The sequence below is a fragment of the Myodes glareolus genome, chromosome 4, assembly GCF_982192425.1.
Source record: "Myodes glareolus chromosome 4, mMyoGla1.1, whole genome shotgun sequence".
NCBI lineage: Eukaryota > Metazoa > Chordata > Mammalia > Rodentia > Cricetidae > Myodes > Myodes glareolus.
In genome coordinates, this window is record NC_142029.1 from 31964863 (window position 1) to 31986515 (window position 21653).

The following is a 21653-nucleotide window of genomic DNA, read 5'->3' on the forward strand; positions in this document are numbered from 1 at the left end:
AATAAATGAATGAATGAAGTACTGTCATTAAGTTATCAGTTAAAATTTTTACTTCTTCTTTTTAAAAGTATTTCTAGAGCCGGGTGGTGGGAACTTGCCTCTAATCCTAGCACTTGGGAGGCAGAGGTCGGAGGATCTCTGTGAGTTCAAGGCCAGCCTGGTCTACAGAGTGAGTTCCAGGACAGGCTACAAAACTACAGAGAAGCCCTGTTTTGAAAACAAACAATTAAACAAAATTTTAAAACATGTATTTATCTCTTTTATTAAAAGTTTTTACATTTTTTCATGTTCAAAAATTAGGTATTCTAGACTTAAAAACTAACATTCTCAAGCACATTGTATCTTCAGTTGTCAGAAGGATGAATGTTCATAGTGTGTGTTGAAAATTAGGAAAATCGATGGTTCTGGTTCTATCGGGGGTAATATTTAGGCTGTTATTTTGATAAAACCCAGTTGCTCTAATGTGATTCGAGAACACTTGCTCCGTTGGAATGTACTTGCAAGGAAAGAACTGGGGCCTGGGTGAGAAGGCACCATACTGGCTGGAATTGGTTTTGTACATGATCATCTGTGGTTTAGACAGTGAAGTGGTTGTGTGGAGTGTCTTAGGGTCCAACATACAGGAAAACACAGGATTGCCAGGGTTCACACATGGAGTCAGTGGTTCAGGCTTCATTTCTGCATCTGAAGTCAAAGTACTTTTCTTATCCTAAAAGGTACATAAAAACATCCTCAGTTACATGTCCCGCGCTACCTTCTCGCCAGCAAGAATGACGCGCGGCACTTAGGATACTTCTGCAGTAAAGCTTTAATGCGTCTTGAGAGGGAGAGCATCAGCTTCCAAAGAGGAGACCCAGAATGAGGGGAACCCAACCCTTATAAAGGAAACAGTCCTTGCTTCTGATGTGTCACTCTTGGATTGGTCCGCTGCCCATTATCCCAGATGATGCCTCGGGAGTAGGCAGGGACGCAGCGGTAGAGAGTTACCAAGCACGTGCGCTGGGATTAAAGGCGTGTGCTACATCACCTTGAACTCACAGAGGTCTGCCTGTCTCTGCCTCCCAGGCATCAGGACCAAAGGCGTGTACTACCACGCCTTGAGGTTGCAGAGGTCAATCTGCCTCTGCCGCCCAGGCATCAGGACTAAAGGCGTGTACTGCCACACCTTGAGGTCACAGAGGTCAATCTCTACCTTTGTTCCTAGAAGCAATGGAGAATGTGGTCCGGCCCTCCACAGTTACACAGGAGCAGACTTAGACCTATTCCCCTCATCCTTCATCTTTTTATAGCCTCTTTTCTTGATTTGCTTGCTTGCTTCTTTTTTTTTCTTCCTGAGACAGGGTTTTATTACAGAGCTTTGGTTGGCCTGGAGCTCACTATGTAGACCAAACTGTTCTGGAACTCAGCAGACATCTGCCTGCCTCTGTATGCTGGGATTACAGTCTAGGGCTACCGTACCTGGCTGCTGGGAAATGTTTTAAGGTGTACTATTTTTGTTTATGCTGCATTTGTTTAACTCTGTGAAGCTGGGATTCTGTGCCCGTCTAAAACACCTGTAAAGCACTGAACAGCGGGATCAAGGATAGGCAGGGCTGGCAGCAGAGAGAATAAAGAGGGGGAACAAATGAGAGAACAAGAGGAGGAGGACGTCAGGGGCAGCCACCCAGCCACCCGCGGAGTAGGAGTGAAAGTAAGATGCACAGAAGTAAGAAAAGGAACAGCCCAGAGGCAAAGGTAGTCCGGATAATTTAAGAAAAGCAAGCAAGGGGGACTGGAGAGATGGCTCAGAGGTTAAGAGCACTGACTGCTTTTCCGGAGGTCCTGAGTTCAATTCCCAGCAACCACATGGTGTCTCACAACCATCTGTAATGAGATCTGGTGCCCTCTTCTGGCCTGCAGGCATACATGGAAGTTGAACACTGTGTACATAATAAATAAATCTTAAAAAAAAAAAAAGAAAAGCAGGCAAGAAACAAGCTGGTCATTTCTAACTAAGAGTAAGCCTCTGTAGCTGGGCCGTGGTGGTGCACACCTTTAATCCCAACACTTGGGGGGAGGCAGAGACAGGCGATTCTCTGTGAGTTCAAGGTCTACAGAGTTGCACAGAAAAACACTGTCTTGAAAAACGAAAAACAAACAAAAGACTAAGCCTCCCTGTGAGAGTTATTTGGGAGCTGGATGGTGGGCCCCGCAGAAAAGCCAGAAGAGCAAAACACTGTACAACACCTGGCTTTATCATGCTCTCTCTTTTAGGGAAAGGGTCTCAGGTGGCCCAGGCTAGCCTAGAACTCTATGTGTAGCTGCAGATGACCATGAACTTCTGACCATTTTGCCTTCTGGCCTTCAACTTTCCAAGCATTAGCATCATGTCATGGGCCATCACATCTGGCTATATTTCACTTCATCTTTTTTTTTTTTCTTTTTAGTTTCTCGAGACAAGGTTTCACTGTGTAACCACTGTGCCTGTCTTGGAACTCACTTTGTAGACCAGGCTGGTCTTGAACTCACAGATATCTGCACCCAAGATCTGGGATTAAAGCCATGTGTCACCACCACCTAGTTTAGTTAATCTTTTAAATCCTCTGGCCAATGCAATTTAAAAAGTCATAGAATTACAGACTTTGCTGTGAAGCCATCTATGGAGGACTCTGTCCTGAGCAGCCTTCACCCATTCAACATGTTGTACACCTGCTGTCCTTCTCCTACATGGCTCCCCTGTTCTCTTAGCATCTGGGCTGCAACCTATACAACCTGAATTTGTTTCCTCACAACTCCAGCCTTGCTTTATACTTAATGCCCGAATCCCCTTTCTCATCAGTCACTAATCTTTCTCATCCAAGAGACTTCTGGGCAGCGCTCACACTGCTTATCTGGTAGAGTGGCTCTGTCTACCACTGTTGCCGACACCCCATTGTTTTCTGGTTCTTTGAAACACAGTCTTATCCTGTGGCCCAGACTGGCTTTGAACTCAAGAAAACACTCCTGCCTCAGCTTCCTGAGCAGTGGCACTGCAGGCTCGTGCCACCATCTTTGCTCTGCGATTCCTGTACTCGCTGCATGGCATTGTTATTTTATAAATCTACACAGCTAAAGATGAGGCGGGAGCATAGAGTGCTTTACTACTGTGAACTGACGTCATCGGAAGTTGCAAAGGGAGACAGAGGGCATCCTGGGATGCAGGAGGTCCTGGTCTGAGAAAAACAATCTAGAAATTGGAATACTAGAAGAGTGTGGTGTAAGGCAGAAACTTCCATCAAGATGTGACCCACTTAAAAATGGCTAAAGCAGCAACAAAACCCAAACCACAGATTTGGGCTCACTTGAAGGAAAATTGAAGGCAAACATTAAAATGCTGAATAAATGGATTTTTTTTGAAACAGGTCCCAGTAATTATGTGGCCCCAAACTCCTTGTAATCCTCCTGTCTTAGCCTCCATAGTGCTGGGATTCTAGGTCTGGACCACTATGCCTAGCTATATCATGGGCTCTCTTTGGTTATTATTATTATCCACTTCAGTTACTGAGGACTCCAGTTTTCATCAAATCTCCCTTGCTACTACTGACACTAAAACTTGGTCACCTTCAGCTCCAGAGTTCATCATTTTTTTAAAAGTCACTTCAAACAATGCAAATCACTGGATGATTTATCTACTATCAAATCAGGGGATGATGCTATTGAGTTATATCTTTCAGCTATCCATTGTAATTGAAGATGTTTATATGTAATCAAAGTAACTACCACTTTTACTCACTGTAAAAGCAGATTTGTTATTTGAATTTCAGCCTCTTTGTGGTGGCGTAGGCCTGTAATCCCAATGCTTGGGAGGTAGAGGCCAGAGATTCTGGAGTTCAATGCCAGCTACACAGAGAATTTGAGGTCAGCCTGAGCTACTCTGTGAAGTTCAGTCTTAAAACAAAACCCAAACCAAACCAAACCAAACCAAAACAAAAAATCACTCAAAAGTCCTTTCTCACCCAAACTAAAACAAGGGGTCAGGGATATAACTACTTGGCATTGTGCTTTCCTAATTTGTGTGAGGCTTGAGGTTCAGTCCCTGGTTACAGCAACACAAATATCAGGTCTAATTGTGAAACCAATTTTGCCCAACATCAGCTACTTGAATGACTTCCTTTATTATTTACTCATTAGCTATGTAGGAGACAGAGAAAAGTTAGCAATCCTCTGGTGTGAGGGTACTGCGTTCCCTCACCACGATCCTTTTAGATAAGACATACTATAAATGATATTAAAATGAAGGTACTAGGGCTGGGAAGTGTAGTTCTGTAGTAGAGCGATTGCCATTCACAAGACCCTGGATGAAATTACCACGAGTGCAAACATAAAGTAAAAACCACCCTGGTAAAAACCATCACCTGTTTGTAGCGAGGTGCCGCCTTTATACCTTCAGGGCAATAATTACTTAGTGGATCGTGCATGTACACTTGTAAATGTAAAAGCCTGGTGACTAACTAGGTGAGTAGATGGTGCCTCAAACACTATCAAAGAGTTTGACTTTCCAAAGCGTCTATCTAGCCTTCCGCCCAAACCCACCAAGTCGCAGTCGATCTCTTTCTCCATCTTCTAAACCTCTTCTGCAAAAGCAGCTCTTTCCTGATGGCGAGATGTCTGAGGAGGGCGCGGGGTACGGTCTTCTCACAGAACCGAAGGAAAGCAGCAGCAATGACGAAATCAGAACGATTCGTGTCGCGTAAACTGCCAGATCTGGGGAGTGAGCGAGTAGGTGGAAAGTCTCAGTCTTCCAGAGTGGCAGTCGGTCTCCATGGCAACCGGCTGCAGGCGTGGGAGCCCGGATGTTATGGGGATCCGCGGTCGCCCCGCCCAGCTTCCGGAAGCCTCAGGGCCGCCTGCCGCAGAGATCTTCGGGAGTCGTAGTTCTTTTTCTCCGTCGCGGACTAGCGGGAGACCTAGAAGGAACTACAAGTCTAGGCATGCCCCACGGTCCCGCGCCAGCCGCCGCTTCCCTGCTGCGGACGCCCGCGAGCAGGTTGTTGTTTTTATGAGGCGTCACTGGCGTCTGGAACCCGGACGCCGCCACGGTGACCACCGGTGCGGTCGGGCGGAGGAGGCGCTGCCTTCAGGTAGGCACCCGGGGCGCAGGTCGGGAGGATGCGGCGGCCGCCGCATGCAGCTCGTGCCTTTGGGCACAGCGCCGGGAGGCTGTCTTCTTGCGGTTTCCTCGGTCCTCACGCGCTCGGGCGACCTCGGGTGGAGGGCGCGACCCGGCGGGCGTGAGGCGCGGGCTCGCGGGCTGCAGTCCCCACGAGCTCCGAGCTGGGCGTCCTGGGATTCGGGTGCGGTTGCATCCATATGCTGAGATGCCGCGTGCGTCACGCTGCGGTCGCTCCGAGATCCCGGGTGTTGGGAATGAAAAAGTGCCAGCGTGCAGCCCAGAGATGCACTTCTAGTCAACCCCGAAGCCGTCTTGCCCCGCCATCCCCTTTTTCTCCTCCTGTTCTTCATCCTTTTCCTCCGGAGCTTCCCCAGCGTTGACCAGGCTCGCGGGCTTGTCCTCAGTAGCTGCTGCGCGTGTGCCATATGTGTTTACCTTTATTTTTCCAACTCTGCCAGGAGCAGCGCTGGAGTCCTAGACCTCAGCAAGTTGGGGTGTTTTGTTGAGGGGTGAACTGTGCACCGCCCTCCCCCACGTTTCCTTTCTTAACCGTATGGAGATATTTGTACCCCGAATGGGCAACCAATTCATGACTCTAAATTAGTGCTTTGCGTCTTCCAGCAAGGTCACGTTAATTCTTGAAATGTCAGCATTAACTGTCCAGTCTTAAAGTCTCTTTGATTTTCTGAGATAGTTTCTCTGGAGCCCTGACTGACCTAGAACTCGCTCCGTAGGCCGGGCTGGACGTGAAATCAGAGTTCCGCTTGCCTCAAACACCTGAATTCCGGAATTAAAGGTGTGTACCACCACCGCCCAGCTTCAAGGTCCTAATCTTAAAAGGTGTCAGATTTCTCAGGGGATGTTTATCACGTGTAGCTGGTTTGAATAGTTTACTATTCTGATAAAGTCAAGTCGTACGGGAACCGCCGAGGTTGTGAGGTGAGTTAATGCTGGGAAGTGCTTTTTTTTTTTTTTTTCTTGCCATGTAGCTCTGACTGTCCTGGTAGTACTTAATATAGCCCAGGCTAGACCTAGAAGTTTACTTGCCTAAGCCTCCTAAGCACTGTGATCATTGCTGAGTACCACCGAGCCCTGATGTTTTAACCCGTTTACACTTAAGTTGGTATTCCAGTCAAGGGTGTCAAACTAGATATTTAGAATCAGAAGCTGGAGACTGTCAAGCTTGGTACCATCTGGGCAATATAGTGAGACCATATTCCCAAATGAAAAGGTCCAAGAATGTAGTCTTTTTGGTACTTATTTAATGTATGTAAGGTTCTTCTGGGTTCAGTCCCCAGGATGATCTCAGGAAAACCCTAGAACCAGTGTTATGCCCTGAACCAAAGAAGAGACAATTATATTTGCATTGGAAATAGAGTTCAAGGGATATTTAGTTTGAAAGTGATTATCTAGGATGTGAAACTAAGCTGACTTCTTTTTGCCTTACTGTATTTTCTGTAGTGGGTAGAATGCAGCCATTTTATTCCCCATATGGCATCTTTTTTTTTTTTTAAGATTTATTGTTTTGTGTTTTGCCTATGCCTTTGTAAGGGTAGCACAGGTGTGCAAGGCCAGACTATCTGGACGCGGGTGCTGAGAACTGACCTTGTAACATTTGCTTTCTTCAGCCCTGTCTCAACTAGCCCAGGCCAACTCAAATTGGGATGGGGGGAAATGGGAGGTTGAGACAGGGTTTTCCCCCTCATAACAGCCCTGGCTTTCCTTGAACGAACTTGTTCTGTAAACCAGGCTGGCCTTGAACTCAGAGATTCACCTCCCTCTGCCTCCGAGTGCTGGGATTGGGGTGTTGTGTTTTTAGATAGTATCTTACTCTGTCCAGGGACTGGGGCTTGTTGCAGTTATCCTGCCTAGATTCCTGTGCCGTTGTGAGCCTGCTTGAGCCCTTCATAAGATTATCTGCGAAGCCTTTGTTGTTTTTTACGTGGTAGTATTTATAACCTGTTTTCTTTGGTTGTCTTGGGAGCTTTCCTCCACATTTCAGTTTCTTTTCAATATTTTCTGTCCTTTAACTGTGTGTCTCTGTGTGTCTTGTGTTGGTTTGTTAGCTGTGTTGTGGGTGCTGGAAATCAAAGCCAGGTCTTCTGGGAGAACAGTCAGCACTTCTAACCCCTGAGGCTTCTCTCCAGCAGGTCTTGTATTGGTTTAGCTGTGATTAGGTTTGGTTCATTCACGGGGTAAAAGAAACATTTACATTAGATTAATGTATCTGAGCTACCAAAGTCCACAGCATTGCTTTCTAGGTGAAACTGTATTTTTAACTAATTTTAAATTATTTAAATATGAATTTTCTTTTAAATTATTTGAATATGAATTGTAAAAACCCATATGTTGTGGTTTGAAAAATGTCAAGAAGGTGGCCTTCACAGCCATCACTGCCTCTTTTCTAAAGGTTTTTATTCCTAGTTACTTTTATGATTTTTTTAAAAATGCTGCAAGATCCCCAGCGGCAGTAGGCAGCAGAAATGCTGTAGGTCCCAAATGGTGGTAGCGGGCCATGTGAGCAGCCAGTCCCTGGCAGAGATGGCTGCCCGTCCCAGAGCGGTGTAACTGTCACCATTAGAGTTACAGTCAGATTTGACTAGATTAACCAAGTAAATAGACTGGTTTCAGTATTTACCATTTGCCTTATGCCGTTAAACAGGACCAAACCGTCTTCCAGTTTGAGTTCAGAGATGGGGGGAGTTTAGTCCTGTAATATGGAAGGATTGCATGAAACTAATATGTTTTGGAGTTTTTGTTTCATTTCATTTGAGTTTTTAGGAAGGGTATTTCTAGTGTGAAAAGTTGCTGAGTTAGTAGGGTTTTCTTGGAATTCGGTACTGTGAGTTGCAGATTTTCCTCTATCAGAATACAGTCTGAGTGTTCTTAGTGTCACTGACCTACTCAGCTCTGGGTTCATATTGCCAGTGAGCTCCAGAGAACCTTGCAAAGGAAAGCAGGGTTCAATGATGAATAATTACTGAACTTCTGAGACTTTCCACTGATAAGTTGGAAGTAACAGCTGTGCATTTTCAAGGTGGATTTGTGAAGATGGAATTGGATATGCAAATGAAATCACTATGATGACAGATTTATCTCTGTATAACTTTATTGACCTTAGTAGGTGACATGTGAAACTTCATGGTAGTGTGAAGACAATGCCATGCATGTTTTTGGTGCATAATTTTGGAGAAGAAATACCATGGCTTCATTTGTCTTCTTGTTGGAGCTGGGTAGCATGTTCTAGTTGGATGGCCAGTTGGTTTCCTTCCTCACTGTGACTTTGCTCTCCTGAAGACCTGAGATTGTAAAACATTGCCTCTGTGGTTGGGCCCCTTCATGTTTTCTTGGTCTCACATTTAGAAGTTTGATTTCATAGGAAGTGGCTTTTCTTTTTAATGATGTCCTCCCGAGCAGAGTCTGAAATCCTCCCGCAGATGTGAGATGCCTCCTCCTGGGAAAGTCAGCTGTTGCCATTGGCATCTGACTCCGAGGTTGGCTTCATTAGGTTGACATAAAGCATTAATGTAAATTTCTAAGTTCATTTGAAAGGCTATATCAGAGTAACATAGGTGTGTGTGGGTAAATACTTGTGTGAAATGTACTGTGGCAGGTATGGACAGCTCAGGTGCATCCTCATCGGGCCCTAGTGCTGCTGGATGACAGTGGATGCTTTTCTCCCCTGTGATCAGATGTGAACAGCAACAAGAATGTATGTTTAAGATCCTTGGATTATCAGCTTTTCTTTCTGAATAAAGAGACAATAACTAGGAAAATTAGAGTAAATTATCTTTTTGTGAAAATGTTTAGAACTAAAACATTAGTTTGTGTGGAGAGGGGGGGGAGAGAGCACGCGCGAGCGCACATGCTATGAGATAGGAAACGTTTTTGTGAAAATGTTTAAAACTAAAACATTAGTTTGTGTATGTTTGTGTGGAGAGAGAGAGAGAGAGAGAGAGAGAGCGCTCATGCTATGAGATAGGAAACAAAGTCAGAACCAGATTTGTAAGATGCTGAAGCCACCCTGGACTCAGTGCTGCGGTGTGGAGCCTGCCCATCTTAGGTATTTGTTAACTTTAAAAGGGGGGATATATTTTTTACTGTTTGTTCCTGTGTCTGGGCATGTGTAGGTGAGTTCAGGTAACGATGGACAGAAAAGGTGTTGGATCCCCCAGAAACAGCACAGAGTTTTTGTGAGCCACCCATTGTGGGTGCTGGGCACTGAGTTTGGGTCCTCTGATAGAGCAGAACAGTGCCAAGCCAACTCTCCAGCCTCATTGTTAGCTCTCTTTGGTTTTTTCAAAGTTGGGCTTTAACAACCCTGGAGAATCAGGGTTTCTAACACTGTAAATAGCTAATGGGAGGAGGACTTCTCTCCTTTGGGTATCTTAATTTTCTCTCAGGGTTTGAATCGTTGTTCTCAACTTTTAAAGAAGTTGTGGCTTTAGATTGAGGCAAAAGAAAGGACTGTTTACTTCAGATATCTGCAAGTGGTTTTGGCTTCCTGGTTTGCAGAGTGTTACATCACAGAAGGAAACTTGCAAAGCAGTGGTGTGTTGCCTCACTTCTCTTGCAGAATTGATGTTTTAGTTGAAAAGGTGCATTTAGTGTATGCAGCAGTGGTACATGGATGGAGTGAATTTATTCCTCTGCCTTTATATTTTAAAAATATTTTAATAGATTTTGTTTTTAGAGGTAGTTTCATGTAGCTCAGGTTAGTCCAGCCTCACTATATGGACCAGGCTGGCCTTGAACTTCTGTCCTTGCCTTTCCAGTGCTGGGACTTGTGTGCTACCACACTCATATTTTGAAGACAGGGTTTTACTCTGTAGCCACGCTGTCCTGGAGCTCGTGGCTAATTTTACTGCCTCTGCTGGGTTTATAGTGTGCCCTCCTTGCCTGACTTACATTATTTTTTTTAATGTTTTTATTTTATGTGCATTGATGTGAAAGTCTTAGATCTCCTGTTAGATCCTGTTAAGATCTAAGATCTTAGAGTTACAGACAGTTGTGAACTGCCATGTGGGTGCTGGGAATTGAACCTGGGCCCTCTGGAATTGCTCTTAATTGCTGGGCCATCTCTCTAGTCCCTGGCTTACATTATTTTTAGTGACAATGTTTTCTTACCTCATTTCCTACTAGAAGAGAGACTGCTTATTGCAGAGAGATGTCTTTGTACTCATTGACAGGAGTAATTAACCAAAGACTACAGAGGACCTTATCTCCTGGACTGTGTGGGCTTAATTCACTGGAAATCTAATAGCTAACACTTTAAGGCAGCATATTAACTTCATTGACATGTTATTTAATTTCTTTAACTTAACTTTTCAAGGAGAAACTGCTCTTCTCAGAGATGATGATGTGTCTTTCACTGTGCTTAAAACTGGTTTTCTTGTTTTGAGACAGGTTATTACCATGTAACTCCTGCCTAGAACTTGCCACATAAACTGGCTGGCCTCACAAATGCAGTGGTCTACCTGCCTGCTGGATTAAAGGCATGCACCACCACTCACTTTTAATTGTGTTGTATATGTATTCTAATTTGCTTGCTGTGAAGAGACACCATTACCAGTGCAACTTAAAAACAGAAGAAATTATTGGGTCTCACAGTTCTAGGGGGTTAGAATCCATGAATGTCATGGCGGAGAGCATGGCCTCAGACAAGCAGACACCGTGCTGGAGAAGTAGCTGAGTTTACATCTAGGCAGAGAGAATGAGAGAACGCTAGCTGGGAATGGTTCTACCAACTGGGGACCAAGTATTCAGGCGCAGCATATGGGGCCTAGTTTCTTCCAGACCACTGCAGTGTGCAGGTTTGTGTGTGGCTGTGCTTGGAAGTGCAGGCTTTCCTGGAGACTAGAGGTGTTGAATTCCTGAGGAACTGAAGTTACAGTATGTACTCTTAACCAGTGAGCCATCTTTTCAGTCCCATTTCTTTTTGTGACAGCCTAGGCCAGCCTCAGCCAACTTGTAACCTTAATTGTCTGATCTCCTGTCTCAGACTTCAAGTAGTTGGGATTACAGGTTTAGGTCACTGGGCCTGCAGGTTTGAGGTTTACTATAGAATAGTCTTAAAAGCCGAGCATGGTGGCTCAAGTCTGTGGTCCCTGAATGGGAAAGTCTTGAGTCAAGAAGATAAAAAGTTCAAGGCCAGCCTGGTTAAGTTAGTGAGACCCTGAAACACTGAGCTGTACTTCAGTGGTAAAGTGCTTGCCTAGCATGTATAAGGAAGACCTTAGTTAACTCCCAGGACTGAAAATCAGGCCCATGGACTCTGAGTGTGATGATAAAAACATCCTCCATTTTCTTTATTGTCCCATCTTTCTTGTTTTTGGGTCTTTGTGTTAGAGTCTCAGGCCACAACTCAAGTTTGTCTCATAGTCTCTTCTCACTTCTGGCTGGGGAGCACAGCTGGGTAACAGGCCCAGCCAGCCACCACCACGCTTGGCTGTTTGTTTTGTTTTTTCTAGAGGAGCTTTGTCTTTGTAGCCCTGGCTGTCCTTGAACTTGCTTTGTTGACAAGACTGGCCTTGGATTCATAGGGCTGGTGTTAAAGGCGGTCCAGCATTGAGTATTTTTAGAATAAGGAAGACTAGGTTCTGCTGTGCTGTTAGGCTGGCCTTGGCTCAGATACTCAGAAGGAATACAATGTACACACCATCATATTAGCTTCTAGAGCATTCATTTTTTTTTCCCCAGTAAAGTAACTAAGCCGGTTTCATTTTACATAATGTGCTCTTCGAACCCATGCAATAATTTTAATCTAATAAAATGAGAAAGTGGAATGCCCAGCTGGGACTGGTGGCATGTCTACGCCGTCCCAGGACTTGGGAGTGAAGAAAGAAGGGCTTTGAGTTGGAGGCCAGCTTGGTCTACGTAGCAAGGCTCTGTCTTCAAGGTAAACAGACACAAAGTTGGAGAGAACTCAGTAAAGTACTTGTCAGGCAGGCATAAGGGCTTAAGTTCAGTACCCAGAACCCACAGAAGAAAGTGGCATGAGCCGGGCGGTGGTGGGGCACAGCTTTAATCCCAGCACTCGGGAGGCAGAGGCAGGCAGATCTGAGTGTGGGGCCAACCTGGACTACAGAGCGAGTTCCAGGCAGACTCCAAAGCTACAGAGAAACCCTGTCTCAGAAAACCAGAAAAAGTGTTTTGGTGGCGCAGGTTTATGAGCGAGGCAGGTCTCTGAAGTTAGCTGGTCAGTGCTAGGCCAGAGAGAGGGACTGTCCTTCTTGTTTGTTTTCTCTTTTGAGACGGAATCTTACTATGTGGCTGACTGTCCCAAAACTCACTTGTGTAGACCAGGCTGGCCTTGAACTCACAGACTCTCCTGCCTCTGCTTTCTGTGTACTATGATTAAAGGAGTGCTTGACCATCTCTGCCTAAGAGGCTCTCATAGAAGAGAGAGGATGGTGTTCATCACTGTCCTCTGGCATCTGTATGTGTGTGCATGCATGAAGGACCAAGTACAAACGTGTACCCATGAACATACATAAACACAAAGAATGCCTATAATTAGCACATTATCTAAAATTAGAGTTAGAAGTGACATAGTCTCAGCTTTGGGAAAGCTGATGCAGGAAGATCACAAACTCTAGGCTAGCTTAGTTTATATATCATGTCTCAGGCCATCTACGACTACATAGGGAGACTTGTATCAGACGACCTCCCATCAAAAATTTTGTTTTGAGTGCCCAAATGAATTGGATTAAACCAAGTGCTGAGTGCATTTAAAAAGCCGTTGCTATACCACTAAATAATTGCATCACAACCTCTAAACTCTATTTATATCAGCCTGTAAAGCAATATATGAAAATTTCAAAGAGAAGAAGTTAGGGAGCTGGAGAGATGGTCTCACTGCCTGCTCTTGCAGAGGACCAAGGTTCATTTCCTGGCACCCACATAGTGGCTCACAACCACGTGTAACTCCAGTTCCAGTGGATAAGATGCCCATCTTCTGACCTCCACTGGCACCAGGCAAACATGTGGCAAGCAGATATACATGCCGGCAAAACAATCATACACACAAATGAATATTGCAGGGCGGTGGTGGCACACGCCTTTAATCCCAGCACTCCGAGAGGCAGAGGCAGGCGGATCTCTGTGAGTTTGAGTTCAGTCTGGTCTACAAGAGCTCGTTCCAGGACAGGCTCCAAAGCTACAGAAAAACCCTGTCTCGAGAAACCAAATAAGTAAATAAATAAATATTTTTAAAAAGAAATAAAAAGAGGCACTATAGTGATTGCTTGGTGGTTGAGAACTTGCTGCTCATGGAGAGGACCCAGGTTCGATTCCCAGTATCCACATGGTTGCTTATAGGCATTTGTAACTCAGTTCTAGGACATCTGACACCTTTTGACCTCCATGGACACCAGGCCTGCATGTGAGACACAGACATATGTACAGGCAAGACACACATACACATACCAAAATATTTAAAGAGAATTTTCAGGAGGAAAAAAAGAATTCAATGAATCTACTCAGGCTGATCTTGAAGTTAAACTTTTAGCCCAGACTGGCCTTAAACTCCCTGTTGTTCCTCAGCCTCCTGCATAGCTGCGATTACAGGCCTGTGTTTAGAGTCAGAGTCTGGACAGTGACCAAGGTGGAGTCTTCGTGGAGAGCCCAGCAGCACGTGACTTTTACCTACCTCAGGCTGTGGTCTGCTTGGAATCACAGAACTGTGAGATAACAGTGCTCCCATTCTTTTCTCTCATGCACGTCTAATTCTAGAAGATGCGGAAATGGAAACCCTGCCTTCATAGTAAAATGTAGCTCCTTAGGAACAATGTGGCAGGTGTCATCATGCCAGGTAACTGTTGTAGCTAATGGGGGAAAGTTAGTTGTGTTGTGTTGCTCTTGTTTTTTGAGACTGGGTCTCAAATGTGTTGCCCTGGCTGTCCAATGTGGACCAGTTGTCCTCAAAGTCACAAAGAGATCTGCCTGCCTCTATCTCCAAAAGGTGTGGTCCACACCCCCTGGCTAGCACGTGACAGTTGTTAATGAAGGGTACTGCATAAGAATGAGTCTACTACCCTTGAAACTCTTAGAAACCTGTGAAATTTATGGAGGCTGATGGAGTGCCTGCCTCCCTCCTTTCTGTCTTCCACTCTATTTTCCCTCTCCCTTTTGAAGTGTCTTGCTGTCTATTCTGGGTTGGTTTACAGTTGGCAGCTCTTCCACCCCAGCTTTCCTAGTGCTGCCTCCTGGGATTGCCGAGCCACACTGCTGTCCAGGAGTCTGGGGAAGGTCATTGCAAACTAGCTATTCTTAGTACAGAACAGAGGGTGGGGCAACTTCTCACTTGTGGAGGTCTTGCAGACCACATTGGTCTGGAACTTCCTGTATGGCCAAGAGTGACCTTGAACTTCTGACCCTGTCTAGTGCTGGGATTACAGGTGGGTGCCAGCTGCTTAGTTCTAGCTAGGCATGCTCAGATGGAAATCTGAGCTATGTCCTTGCCTGTGGATGCAGTTTTGTTGGAACCACAGCCTTCAGGTTGGATCTGACACTTCCATAGTGTCTGCAGTGCCAAAAGCTAGTTTATGAGGTGGATTCTCAAAGCATGGCATGGTGTTGCAAACCAGTAATTCTAGAATTCTGGAGACAGAGGTAAGGAAATTGAAAGTTAAAGACTAATATGTGCTAGCTAGTGTAAGATAGGAAAGCTTGACCTTAGCTTAGGCGTGTTCCCAAATAGCTCTTAACTTAAATTAACCTGTTTATATTAATCTACATTCTGCCATGTGGCTTGTTATCTCTCTATACTGTACAGTCCCTCCTATCTCTTTCTGGAAGCTCTGCCTGTCCTTTTCTAGTTAGCTGTTGGCCATTCGGCTTTTTATTAAACCGGTTAGAAGGCGCCTTGGCAGAGACACATCTTCACAGTGTACAAAAAGATTATCTCATCAAAAAAAATCCAGGCATCCTTTGTCTTTCAGATCTAATTTTTGTTGGTTGTAGCAGCACAGCTGTGCAGGTTGCCTTGGCTCTGGAGAGTTTCCACGTCTTAACAGTTTGGTTTCTTCTTACAGGTGTTCAGTCATATGCCCAGTGTGGAAAACCCAAGGGGCTTGTCACAGTTCTGTCTCAGTCTCATCTCAGGATTTTATGGTGTGTCATATAGAGATTTTACAGACATTTAAAAAGTGTCTCCCAGGCTGGAGAGATGGCTCAGAAGTTAAGAGTACTGGCTGCTTTTCCAGAGGTCCTGAGTTCAATTCCCAGCAACCATATGGTAGCTCAACCATCCAAAATGAGATCTAGTGCCCTCTTCTGGTGTGCAGGCACACATGCAAATAAAAACTATATACATAATAAATAAATAATGAATCTATAAATAATGTGTCCCATGTTTTGCTATATGTTCTTGTATTTATAGACTTGAAAAATGTCTGAAAATTCCAGTGACAGTGACTCATCTTGTGGTTGGACGGTCATCAATCATGAGGTATGTTCTCTGGTACATTGTTAGCAGTGAAGAATATACTTAATGGAGGTCAGTGTTTTCTACATGTAAGCCATGGGTTCTTTTGTGTATAGTTTGGACACTTTCCCAACCATACTAAACTTGGCTGCTAAAATACTATTGAACTACATAAAATCCTAGTCTTCTCTTCCTTCCTTCCTTCCTTCCTTCCTTCCTTCCTTCCTTCCTTCCTTTCTTTCTAACAAAACTTTGAGATAGGGTCAAAACTTTGAGTTGTGCTAGGTGGGATTGGAATCTGTATGTTGCTCAGGCTGATTCTCTTGAACTTGGGATCCTTCTTTCTCAGCCTTAGGAGCTGAGATGACAGGCCTATGCCAGCACATTTAGGGTTTTACAGTTTTTTGTTAAATGTTTGTTTTTGGTTTTGAGACATTAATGTCTCAGTTTGTAGCTCTGGATTCTCAATTCTGGTCAGAATTGGCCTTGAAGTGACAGTAGCCCTTCCAAGTGCAGGGATTCTAAATGTGTGCTAGCATGGCTAGTATGGTTTTACTTTTGAGAAAGTCTCATTCTGTCACAGAGACTGAATTGAAACTCAAGGCAGCCTTCCTGCCTCAGCCTCCCAGGTGGATTAGTGGCATGAACCATATCCAGTCTCTCTTTTTCTTAAATGAATGGCAGGATTTAAGGAAAACTATATACTTACTTAGATTTACAGGTGTGGGATACGACAGTTGTTCATACTCAAGCAGAAGAACTTCTAGAAAATAGCATTCAGGATTTTGGACACCCTGTTGAACACAGCATCTTCTTTCTGTATTTTTCTACCTGACATTCCTTAACTTTTTGTTTTTATTATTGTTTGTTTGTTTTTCAAGATAGGGTTTCTTTGAATAGCCTGGCTGTTCTGAAGCTCACTTTGTAGACCAGGATGGCCTCAAATCCCACTCTTGGTACCAACCCCTCTGTCTTAGGGTTTCTTTTGCTGTGAAGAGGCACCATGACTACAGCAACTTCTTTTTTCCCCTCTTTTTTTTTTCTCCCCTTCCTTCCTCTCCCATCATAGCAGCACTTAGAAAGGGAAATATTTAATTGGGCTGGCTTACGGTTTCAAAGGTTTAGTCTGTTGTTGTCATGTGCTGGCAGTCATTGTGCTGGAGAAGGAGCTAAGAGTTCTACATCCTGAGCCACTGGCAGCAGGAGTCTGTGCTGGGCATAGCTTGAGCATATGAGTCCTCAAAGCCCACCCCCACAGTGACCTAATTCCTCCGACAAGGTCATACCTCCTGAGAGTGCAATTCCCTATATCTGAGCATTTAAACACATGAGTCTAGGGACTGTAGCCTAGTCAAACCACCACTTTCTACTCCCTGGCCTCCACAGGCTTGTATCCTTAATATAATACAAAATGTATTCAGTTCAACTTCATTGAAACAGTTCAACAATGTTTAAAAGTCCAAAGGAATCCCCCCTGCCTCAGCTCCCATGTCTGCAATTAAAGGCCAACGCCACCACTGGTGACTTCCATAACTTGGAGGTGCTGACTCTATTATTTGTTAGACTCTGCCCTTTTTAGCTACATTCTTATGTAATTTTTAAAAGACTTTTGTGGTACATTCTTTTCATTCTCCTTTTTTTGGGGTGGGGGGCATGAGTTGGAGGGAAGATCAGTGTCTTACTGTGTAACTTAGAATGGTTTCTAAATTACCACACAGCCTAGGCTTGACCTTCAACTTCTGATTCTCCTACTTTGATTTCTAAGCACTGGAATTGGAATACTTGGTCGTTGGTGTCCTCTTCTTCTTTTTCTTTTTTTTTAAAGGATATATGGTGTTTTGCCTGCCTTACATGTACCGTGTATACAGTGCCCTTGGAGACCAGAGGATGGTGTCAGAATCTTTGGGACTGGAGAAACAGATAGTCAGGAGCCACCATGTGGATGCTGGGAACTGAACTTGGTCTCTGGGAGAGCAGCCAGTGTTCTAAACTGCTGAGCTATCATCTCTCAGCCTTTGTTTTTGTTGCTGTTTTTGGAGAGAGGGTCAAGTTGTGGCTTTATGGAGCTTACAACTTAGTCAAGGGTGCATTGAACATAGTCGCAAAGCCAGTTTTGTTATGAGGAATGATGTAACTAAGACATTGTAGACATTAGCTTATTTCTCGCGCTGGTGATTGTTTTCAGTGTAGAAGTCAGAAGAACAGAGGTCAGCATCAGGCCAGTGTGACTTGTTCAGATTTGAGTAGTCTCATCAAAAGTTTCCCATTTGTTTTTAGGATTTTGTAAGTTTTGCTTACTTCAGCAGTGAATTAATTAGTTAATTAATTTTTGAGACAGGGCCCCACTGTAGCCCAGTGTGAACTAGAACACATTGCCCTCCAGTTAGAAGTCTTCTGCCTTGCCTCCCAAGTACTTGAGTTCTGGGCATTTACCATCAGGCCTAACTGATGCTGGTACTTGATAGTAGATAGATAGATAGAACGTAGAAATAATTATTTTGGCCAGGTGGTGGTGGCACATCCCTTTAATCCTAGCACTTGGGAGGCAGAGGCAGACAGATCTCTGAATTCAAGGCCAGCCTTGTCTACAAAACAAGTTTCAGGACAACCAGAGCTGTTCCACAGAGAAACCCTGTCTCAAAAGTAGTAATTATTTTGATAATTGAATATTTAGAACAGAGAGTTTGTTAATCATGTCTTTTACAAAGCAGCATCAATAAAAATAGGGAGCCAGTGACATGGCTCAGGTGCTGTGTCCTCGGAACCCAGACGTTAGAAGAGCGCCCACTCTACAAGTTTTGCTCTGACCTCTACATATGTACTGTGGTGATGTACACACACTAATGAACATGTGTAACTTTAAACACTTAGTAGTCTTTCTTTTACAGTTCCAAATGTGTTAGCAACTATAGTGATTGAGATAGAAGGGAGACTGAGGTTTTTTCGGTGGGAGGGGTTGAAGGATCTCACTACAGCAAACTGGCTGTGAACCTGTATTTAGTTTTTAGCATGTCTTCCACACTTGGCTATGATAGTTTGTTTTGCGGTAACCTTGACTGGCCTGTACTCTGTATCCTCCCTTGCCCCCCACCCCCAGCCAAGAGTTAGTAGATAGATGTGTAGCACCATTCCCAGCTCCCATCCCACCTCTTCAGACGGTATTAATATGTACCCCTGGCTAGCTTAGCACACACCTATGTAGACCAAGTTAGCCCAGTCTTGCAGTGGTCCTCCTGCTGCTTTTCTCTCCATGGCATATCTGTCTGTCTCCCGCTTGCCACAGCCTTGGGTTACCTGCAGTCGCTCCTCATGGACTGGCCTTGGGTCACCCGTATCATGAGTGATAGATAACATGTGCCACTGTGTAAGTCCTGGTTCTGCTTCTGTGTTTTTAATTTGTTTCTGCAGTGTTCGGGTGGACTTCTATAAGCTACAAAGTGGGGAGCCCCCTTTTCCAATAAGTAGAAGCCAAGGGTAGGAGGAAGGCGGCGTTAGGAACCTGTGATAGCAGGTGCTGTGACACTTAGCCGTGTGGCACGGGTGGCACAACTCCAGCTGCACTTGTACAGCACCATGTTTTGGGGGTAGGGTCTCTAGCCTAGGTGGCCGGGCAGTCACTTTGTAGTCCAGGGTACTCTTGACCCCTTAGTGCTGGGATTGCATGCACATTCTATAACCACACTTGCCCTTGTGCTTGCGTTTTTATATTTTTTCTTCTATAAATTCTCTATGTCCACTTTCTTGCTAAGGTCTCTTGACTGTGTTTTATTTTTCTTTTCATTACTCCCATTCTGATTTAGTCTAGAACCTTCTTCCCAAGCATTCTACAAACCAGATCTAACCTGCCTGAGCCTCTGTTTTGCTGCCAGTGCAGGCAGTTTCTTAAAATTTTTATTCATATAAATATTTGTAGACCGCTTGCGTGCAGTCTCTGAGGATGCTAGAACCAGGGGCTGGAGTTAGAGCTGTGAGCCACCATGTGGGTACTGGGAATCAAACCCGGGCCCTCTAGAAGAACAGTGGGTCCTGAGATATCTCTCCAGGACCATGGGAAGATTATCTAGCCACGCTTTATTCAGAAGATAACTCCAATAGGCAATATTTAATGTTACTAAATGTAAAAGTTAACCTTCTATTATGCTCATTCTATTTGTGTTCACCTGTAATGGGCTTGAAGCATGAACCCATTCTGCAATTTCCCGCCTGTAGGCCTGTATGGACTGAGTGGAACAAATCTGATCAGGATAGATGATGTTTAAAGTGAGGTAGCCTCAGGAACTTTCTACATATCACATATCAAATCCAATACCTTAATTAATAGTTACCACTTTCCCCTAGGGTTCAGATGTGGAGATCGTGAATTCTGCCAGTGACAGCTGTGAACTGACTCTTGGCAGTTCCTCGTTAGAGCAAGAGGAACTGCAAGTTCTTGATGTGGGGCCTGGAGGTGAAGGTAAGTTTCCATTTCTCTTGCTGGGGCTGGGGGTATCTATCATCCTTGATTGCCGCTGGAATGGTCTTATCCTGGATGTTCACTGGACTTGTGGGAAGCCGGAGACCTGCCAGCAAGTGTCTGAGAGTAGTAGTTAAAAGGCTGCTGATACCTGAGAGCCATTAATGCGTTGCATTCCTTGTGTGAAATTGTCCCCTCATGCTTTCGAGTAATTAAAATTTGTTAGCAATAACAGAATGATCATCCTTTGAATAAAGCAGCTTAGCTAGATAATCTTGCTCTGGTATTTTAATCTCTTGGTGCTGAGATTGAGTGACATCACATAAGTTTTCAAAGAAATAATGCTTGATCTTGGTTTTATAGCAAACAGCATGTCTTCCATGGGAGATACCATGTTGTCATCAGTGGGAGAAACCAAGTCAACAATTGAGGTAAACACTTACTTACTTTGTTCTGTGAATGTTTGATAAACCTAAGCTTTCTGTTACCTAGATGACAAGAAAAATAGTGGGGAAAAATCAGTTTTAAAGTTAAATTAACTTCTGCTGGGTTTCAGAGCAGGACACGAAGCCAGTGCCTTGCCATAGGTCAGTCTCACAGCTCTGATTGTGACTAGAAGACAAATTAGTGTTGTAGAAAGAACTGTTCCCTTACCCCAGGTCAGCCTTAGAGCTCCGACTGTGACTAGAAGATGAGTTAGTTAGTGTTGTTGAAAGAACTGTTGTTCCTTTACCCCATATTGTGATCATTCTTGGACGTGATTTCATTCTTTTTTTTTTTAATGTATACAATATTCTTTCTGAGTGTATGTCTGCAGGCCAGAAGAGGGCACCAGGCCTCATTACAGATGGTTGTGAGCCACCATGTGGTTGCTGAGAATTGAACTCAGGACCTTTGGAAGAGCAGGCAGTGCCCTTAACCTCTGAGCCATCTCTCCAGCCCGGTGATTTCATTCTTGAATTCTATTCAGAGTTTACTGAGTGAATGTCTAAAATGAAAGTTAACTTTTACATTTGATAGCAAATTAAATATCACCGGTTGAAGTTATCCTTTGAATAAAGCAGCTAGCTAGATTATCTTTCCATGGTATTTTATTTTAGTCTCTTGGTGCTGAGATTAGGTGACATAAAGAAAAATAATTCATTTCTGGTAGGGTCTGGAGAGATGGCTCAGTGATTAAGAGTGCCTGCTTCTCAATCATTAGGACCTGGGTTCAGATTTCACCACACATGGAATAAGCTGGGTGTCCCACAAACACCTGTAACTACAGCTCCAAGGTAGCTGATGCCCTTTTCTGACCTGTGTGCACACATAGACATGTGCATACACTTAAGCAGATACAATGTCCTGAATTCAGTCCCCAGGACTCATATGGTGGGAGAGAACTGGCTCTGGCAAGATGACCTCTGCCACATGCACCCCACCAAAAAAGTTTGAAATTTATTTTTGGAGATGGGAGGTCCAAGATGAAGGTAGCTGGTTTGGTGTGTGGTAATTGCTCCTTTCTTTAGGATGGTGCCTTTTACCATGTTTTCTTTATGGAACAAATGCCACATCCTTGAGTGACAGGAAGGGAATGGCCAAATGGCATCCTGCTGTGTGCTCTTCCAACAGCATTTTCCCCATCTCCTCAGCCGATTGAG

The 21653-nt window shown here is 44.4% G+C and overlaps 2 protein-coding genes across 9 annotated transcripts in view; one reads left to right on the plus strand and one right to left on the minus strand.

The window, feature by feature from the left end:
• Positions 1 to 236: 236 nt before the first annotated feature.
• Pierce2 (piercer of microtubule wall 2) lies at positions 237 to 4809 on the minus strand. Its single transcript, XM_048423201.3, has 2 exons — positions 4552 to 4809; positions 237 to 709 (listed from the first exon to the last, which is right to left on the minus strand). The coding sequence occupies exons 1-2, from the start codon at positions 4576 to 4578 to the stop codon at positions 368 to 370; spliced, it is 369 nt and encodes a 122-aa protein (XP_048279158.1). The 5' UTR covers positions 4579 to 4809; the 3' UTR covers positions 237 to 367.
• A 140-nt stretch (positions 4810 to 4949) lies between these two features.
• The window catches only part of Ccpg1 (cell cycle progression 1), a 54691-nt gene continuing 37987 nt past the window's right edge, over positions 4950 to 21653 (plus strand). For 3 of the 8 annotated variants that reach the window (XM_085689377.2, XM_085689372.2, XM_085689378.2), the window contains exons 1-4: positions 4950 to 5099; positions 15513 to 15581; positions 19896 to 20010; positions 20374 to 20441. In XM_085689377.2, the coding sequence (XP_085545503.1) occupies positions 15522 to 15581; positions 19896 to 20010; positions 20374 to 20441 (243 nt within the window). In that variant the 5' untranslated portion in view covers positions 4950 to 5099; positions 15513 to 15521. The other 5 variants (XM_085689374.2, XM_085689373.2, XM_048423191.3 and 2 more) reach the window with 5 other exon arrangements.

Excerpts from the sequence above, each read along its gene's own strand:
- Pierce2 (XM_048423201.3), bottom strand. The coding sequence starts at position 4,578 with ATGGAGAAAGAGATCGACTGCGACTTG. Across the intron at positions 710-4,551 it reads AAGAGATCGACTGCGACTTG|GATAAGAAAAGTACTTTGAC; the intron begins GTGGGTTTGGGC and ends TGTACCTTTTAG.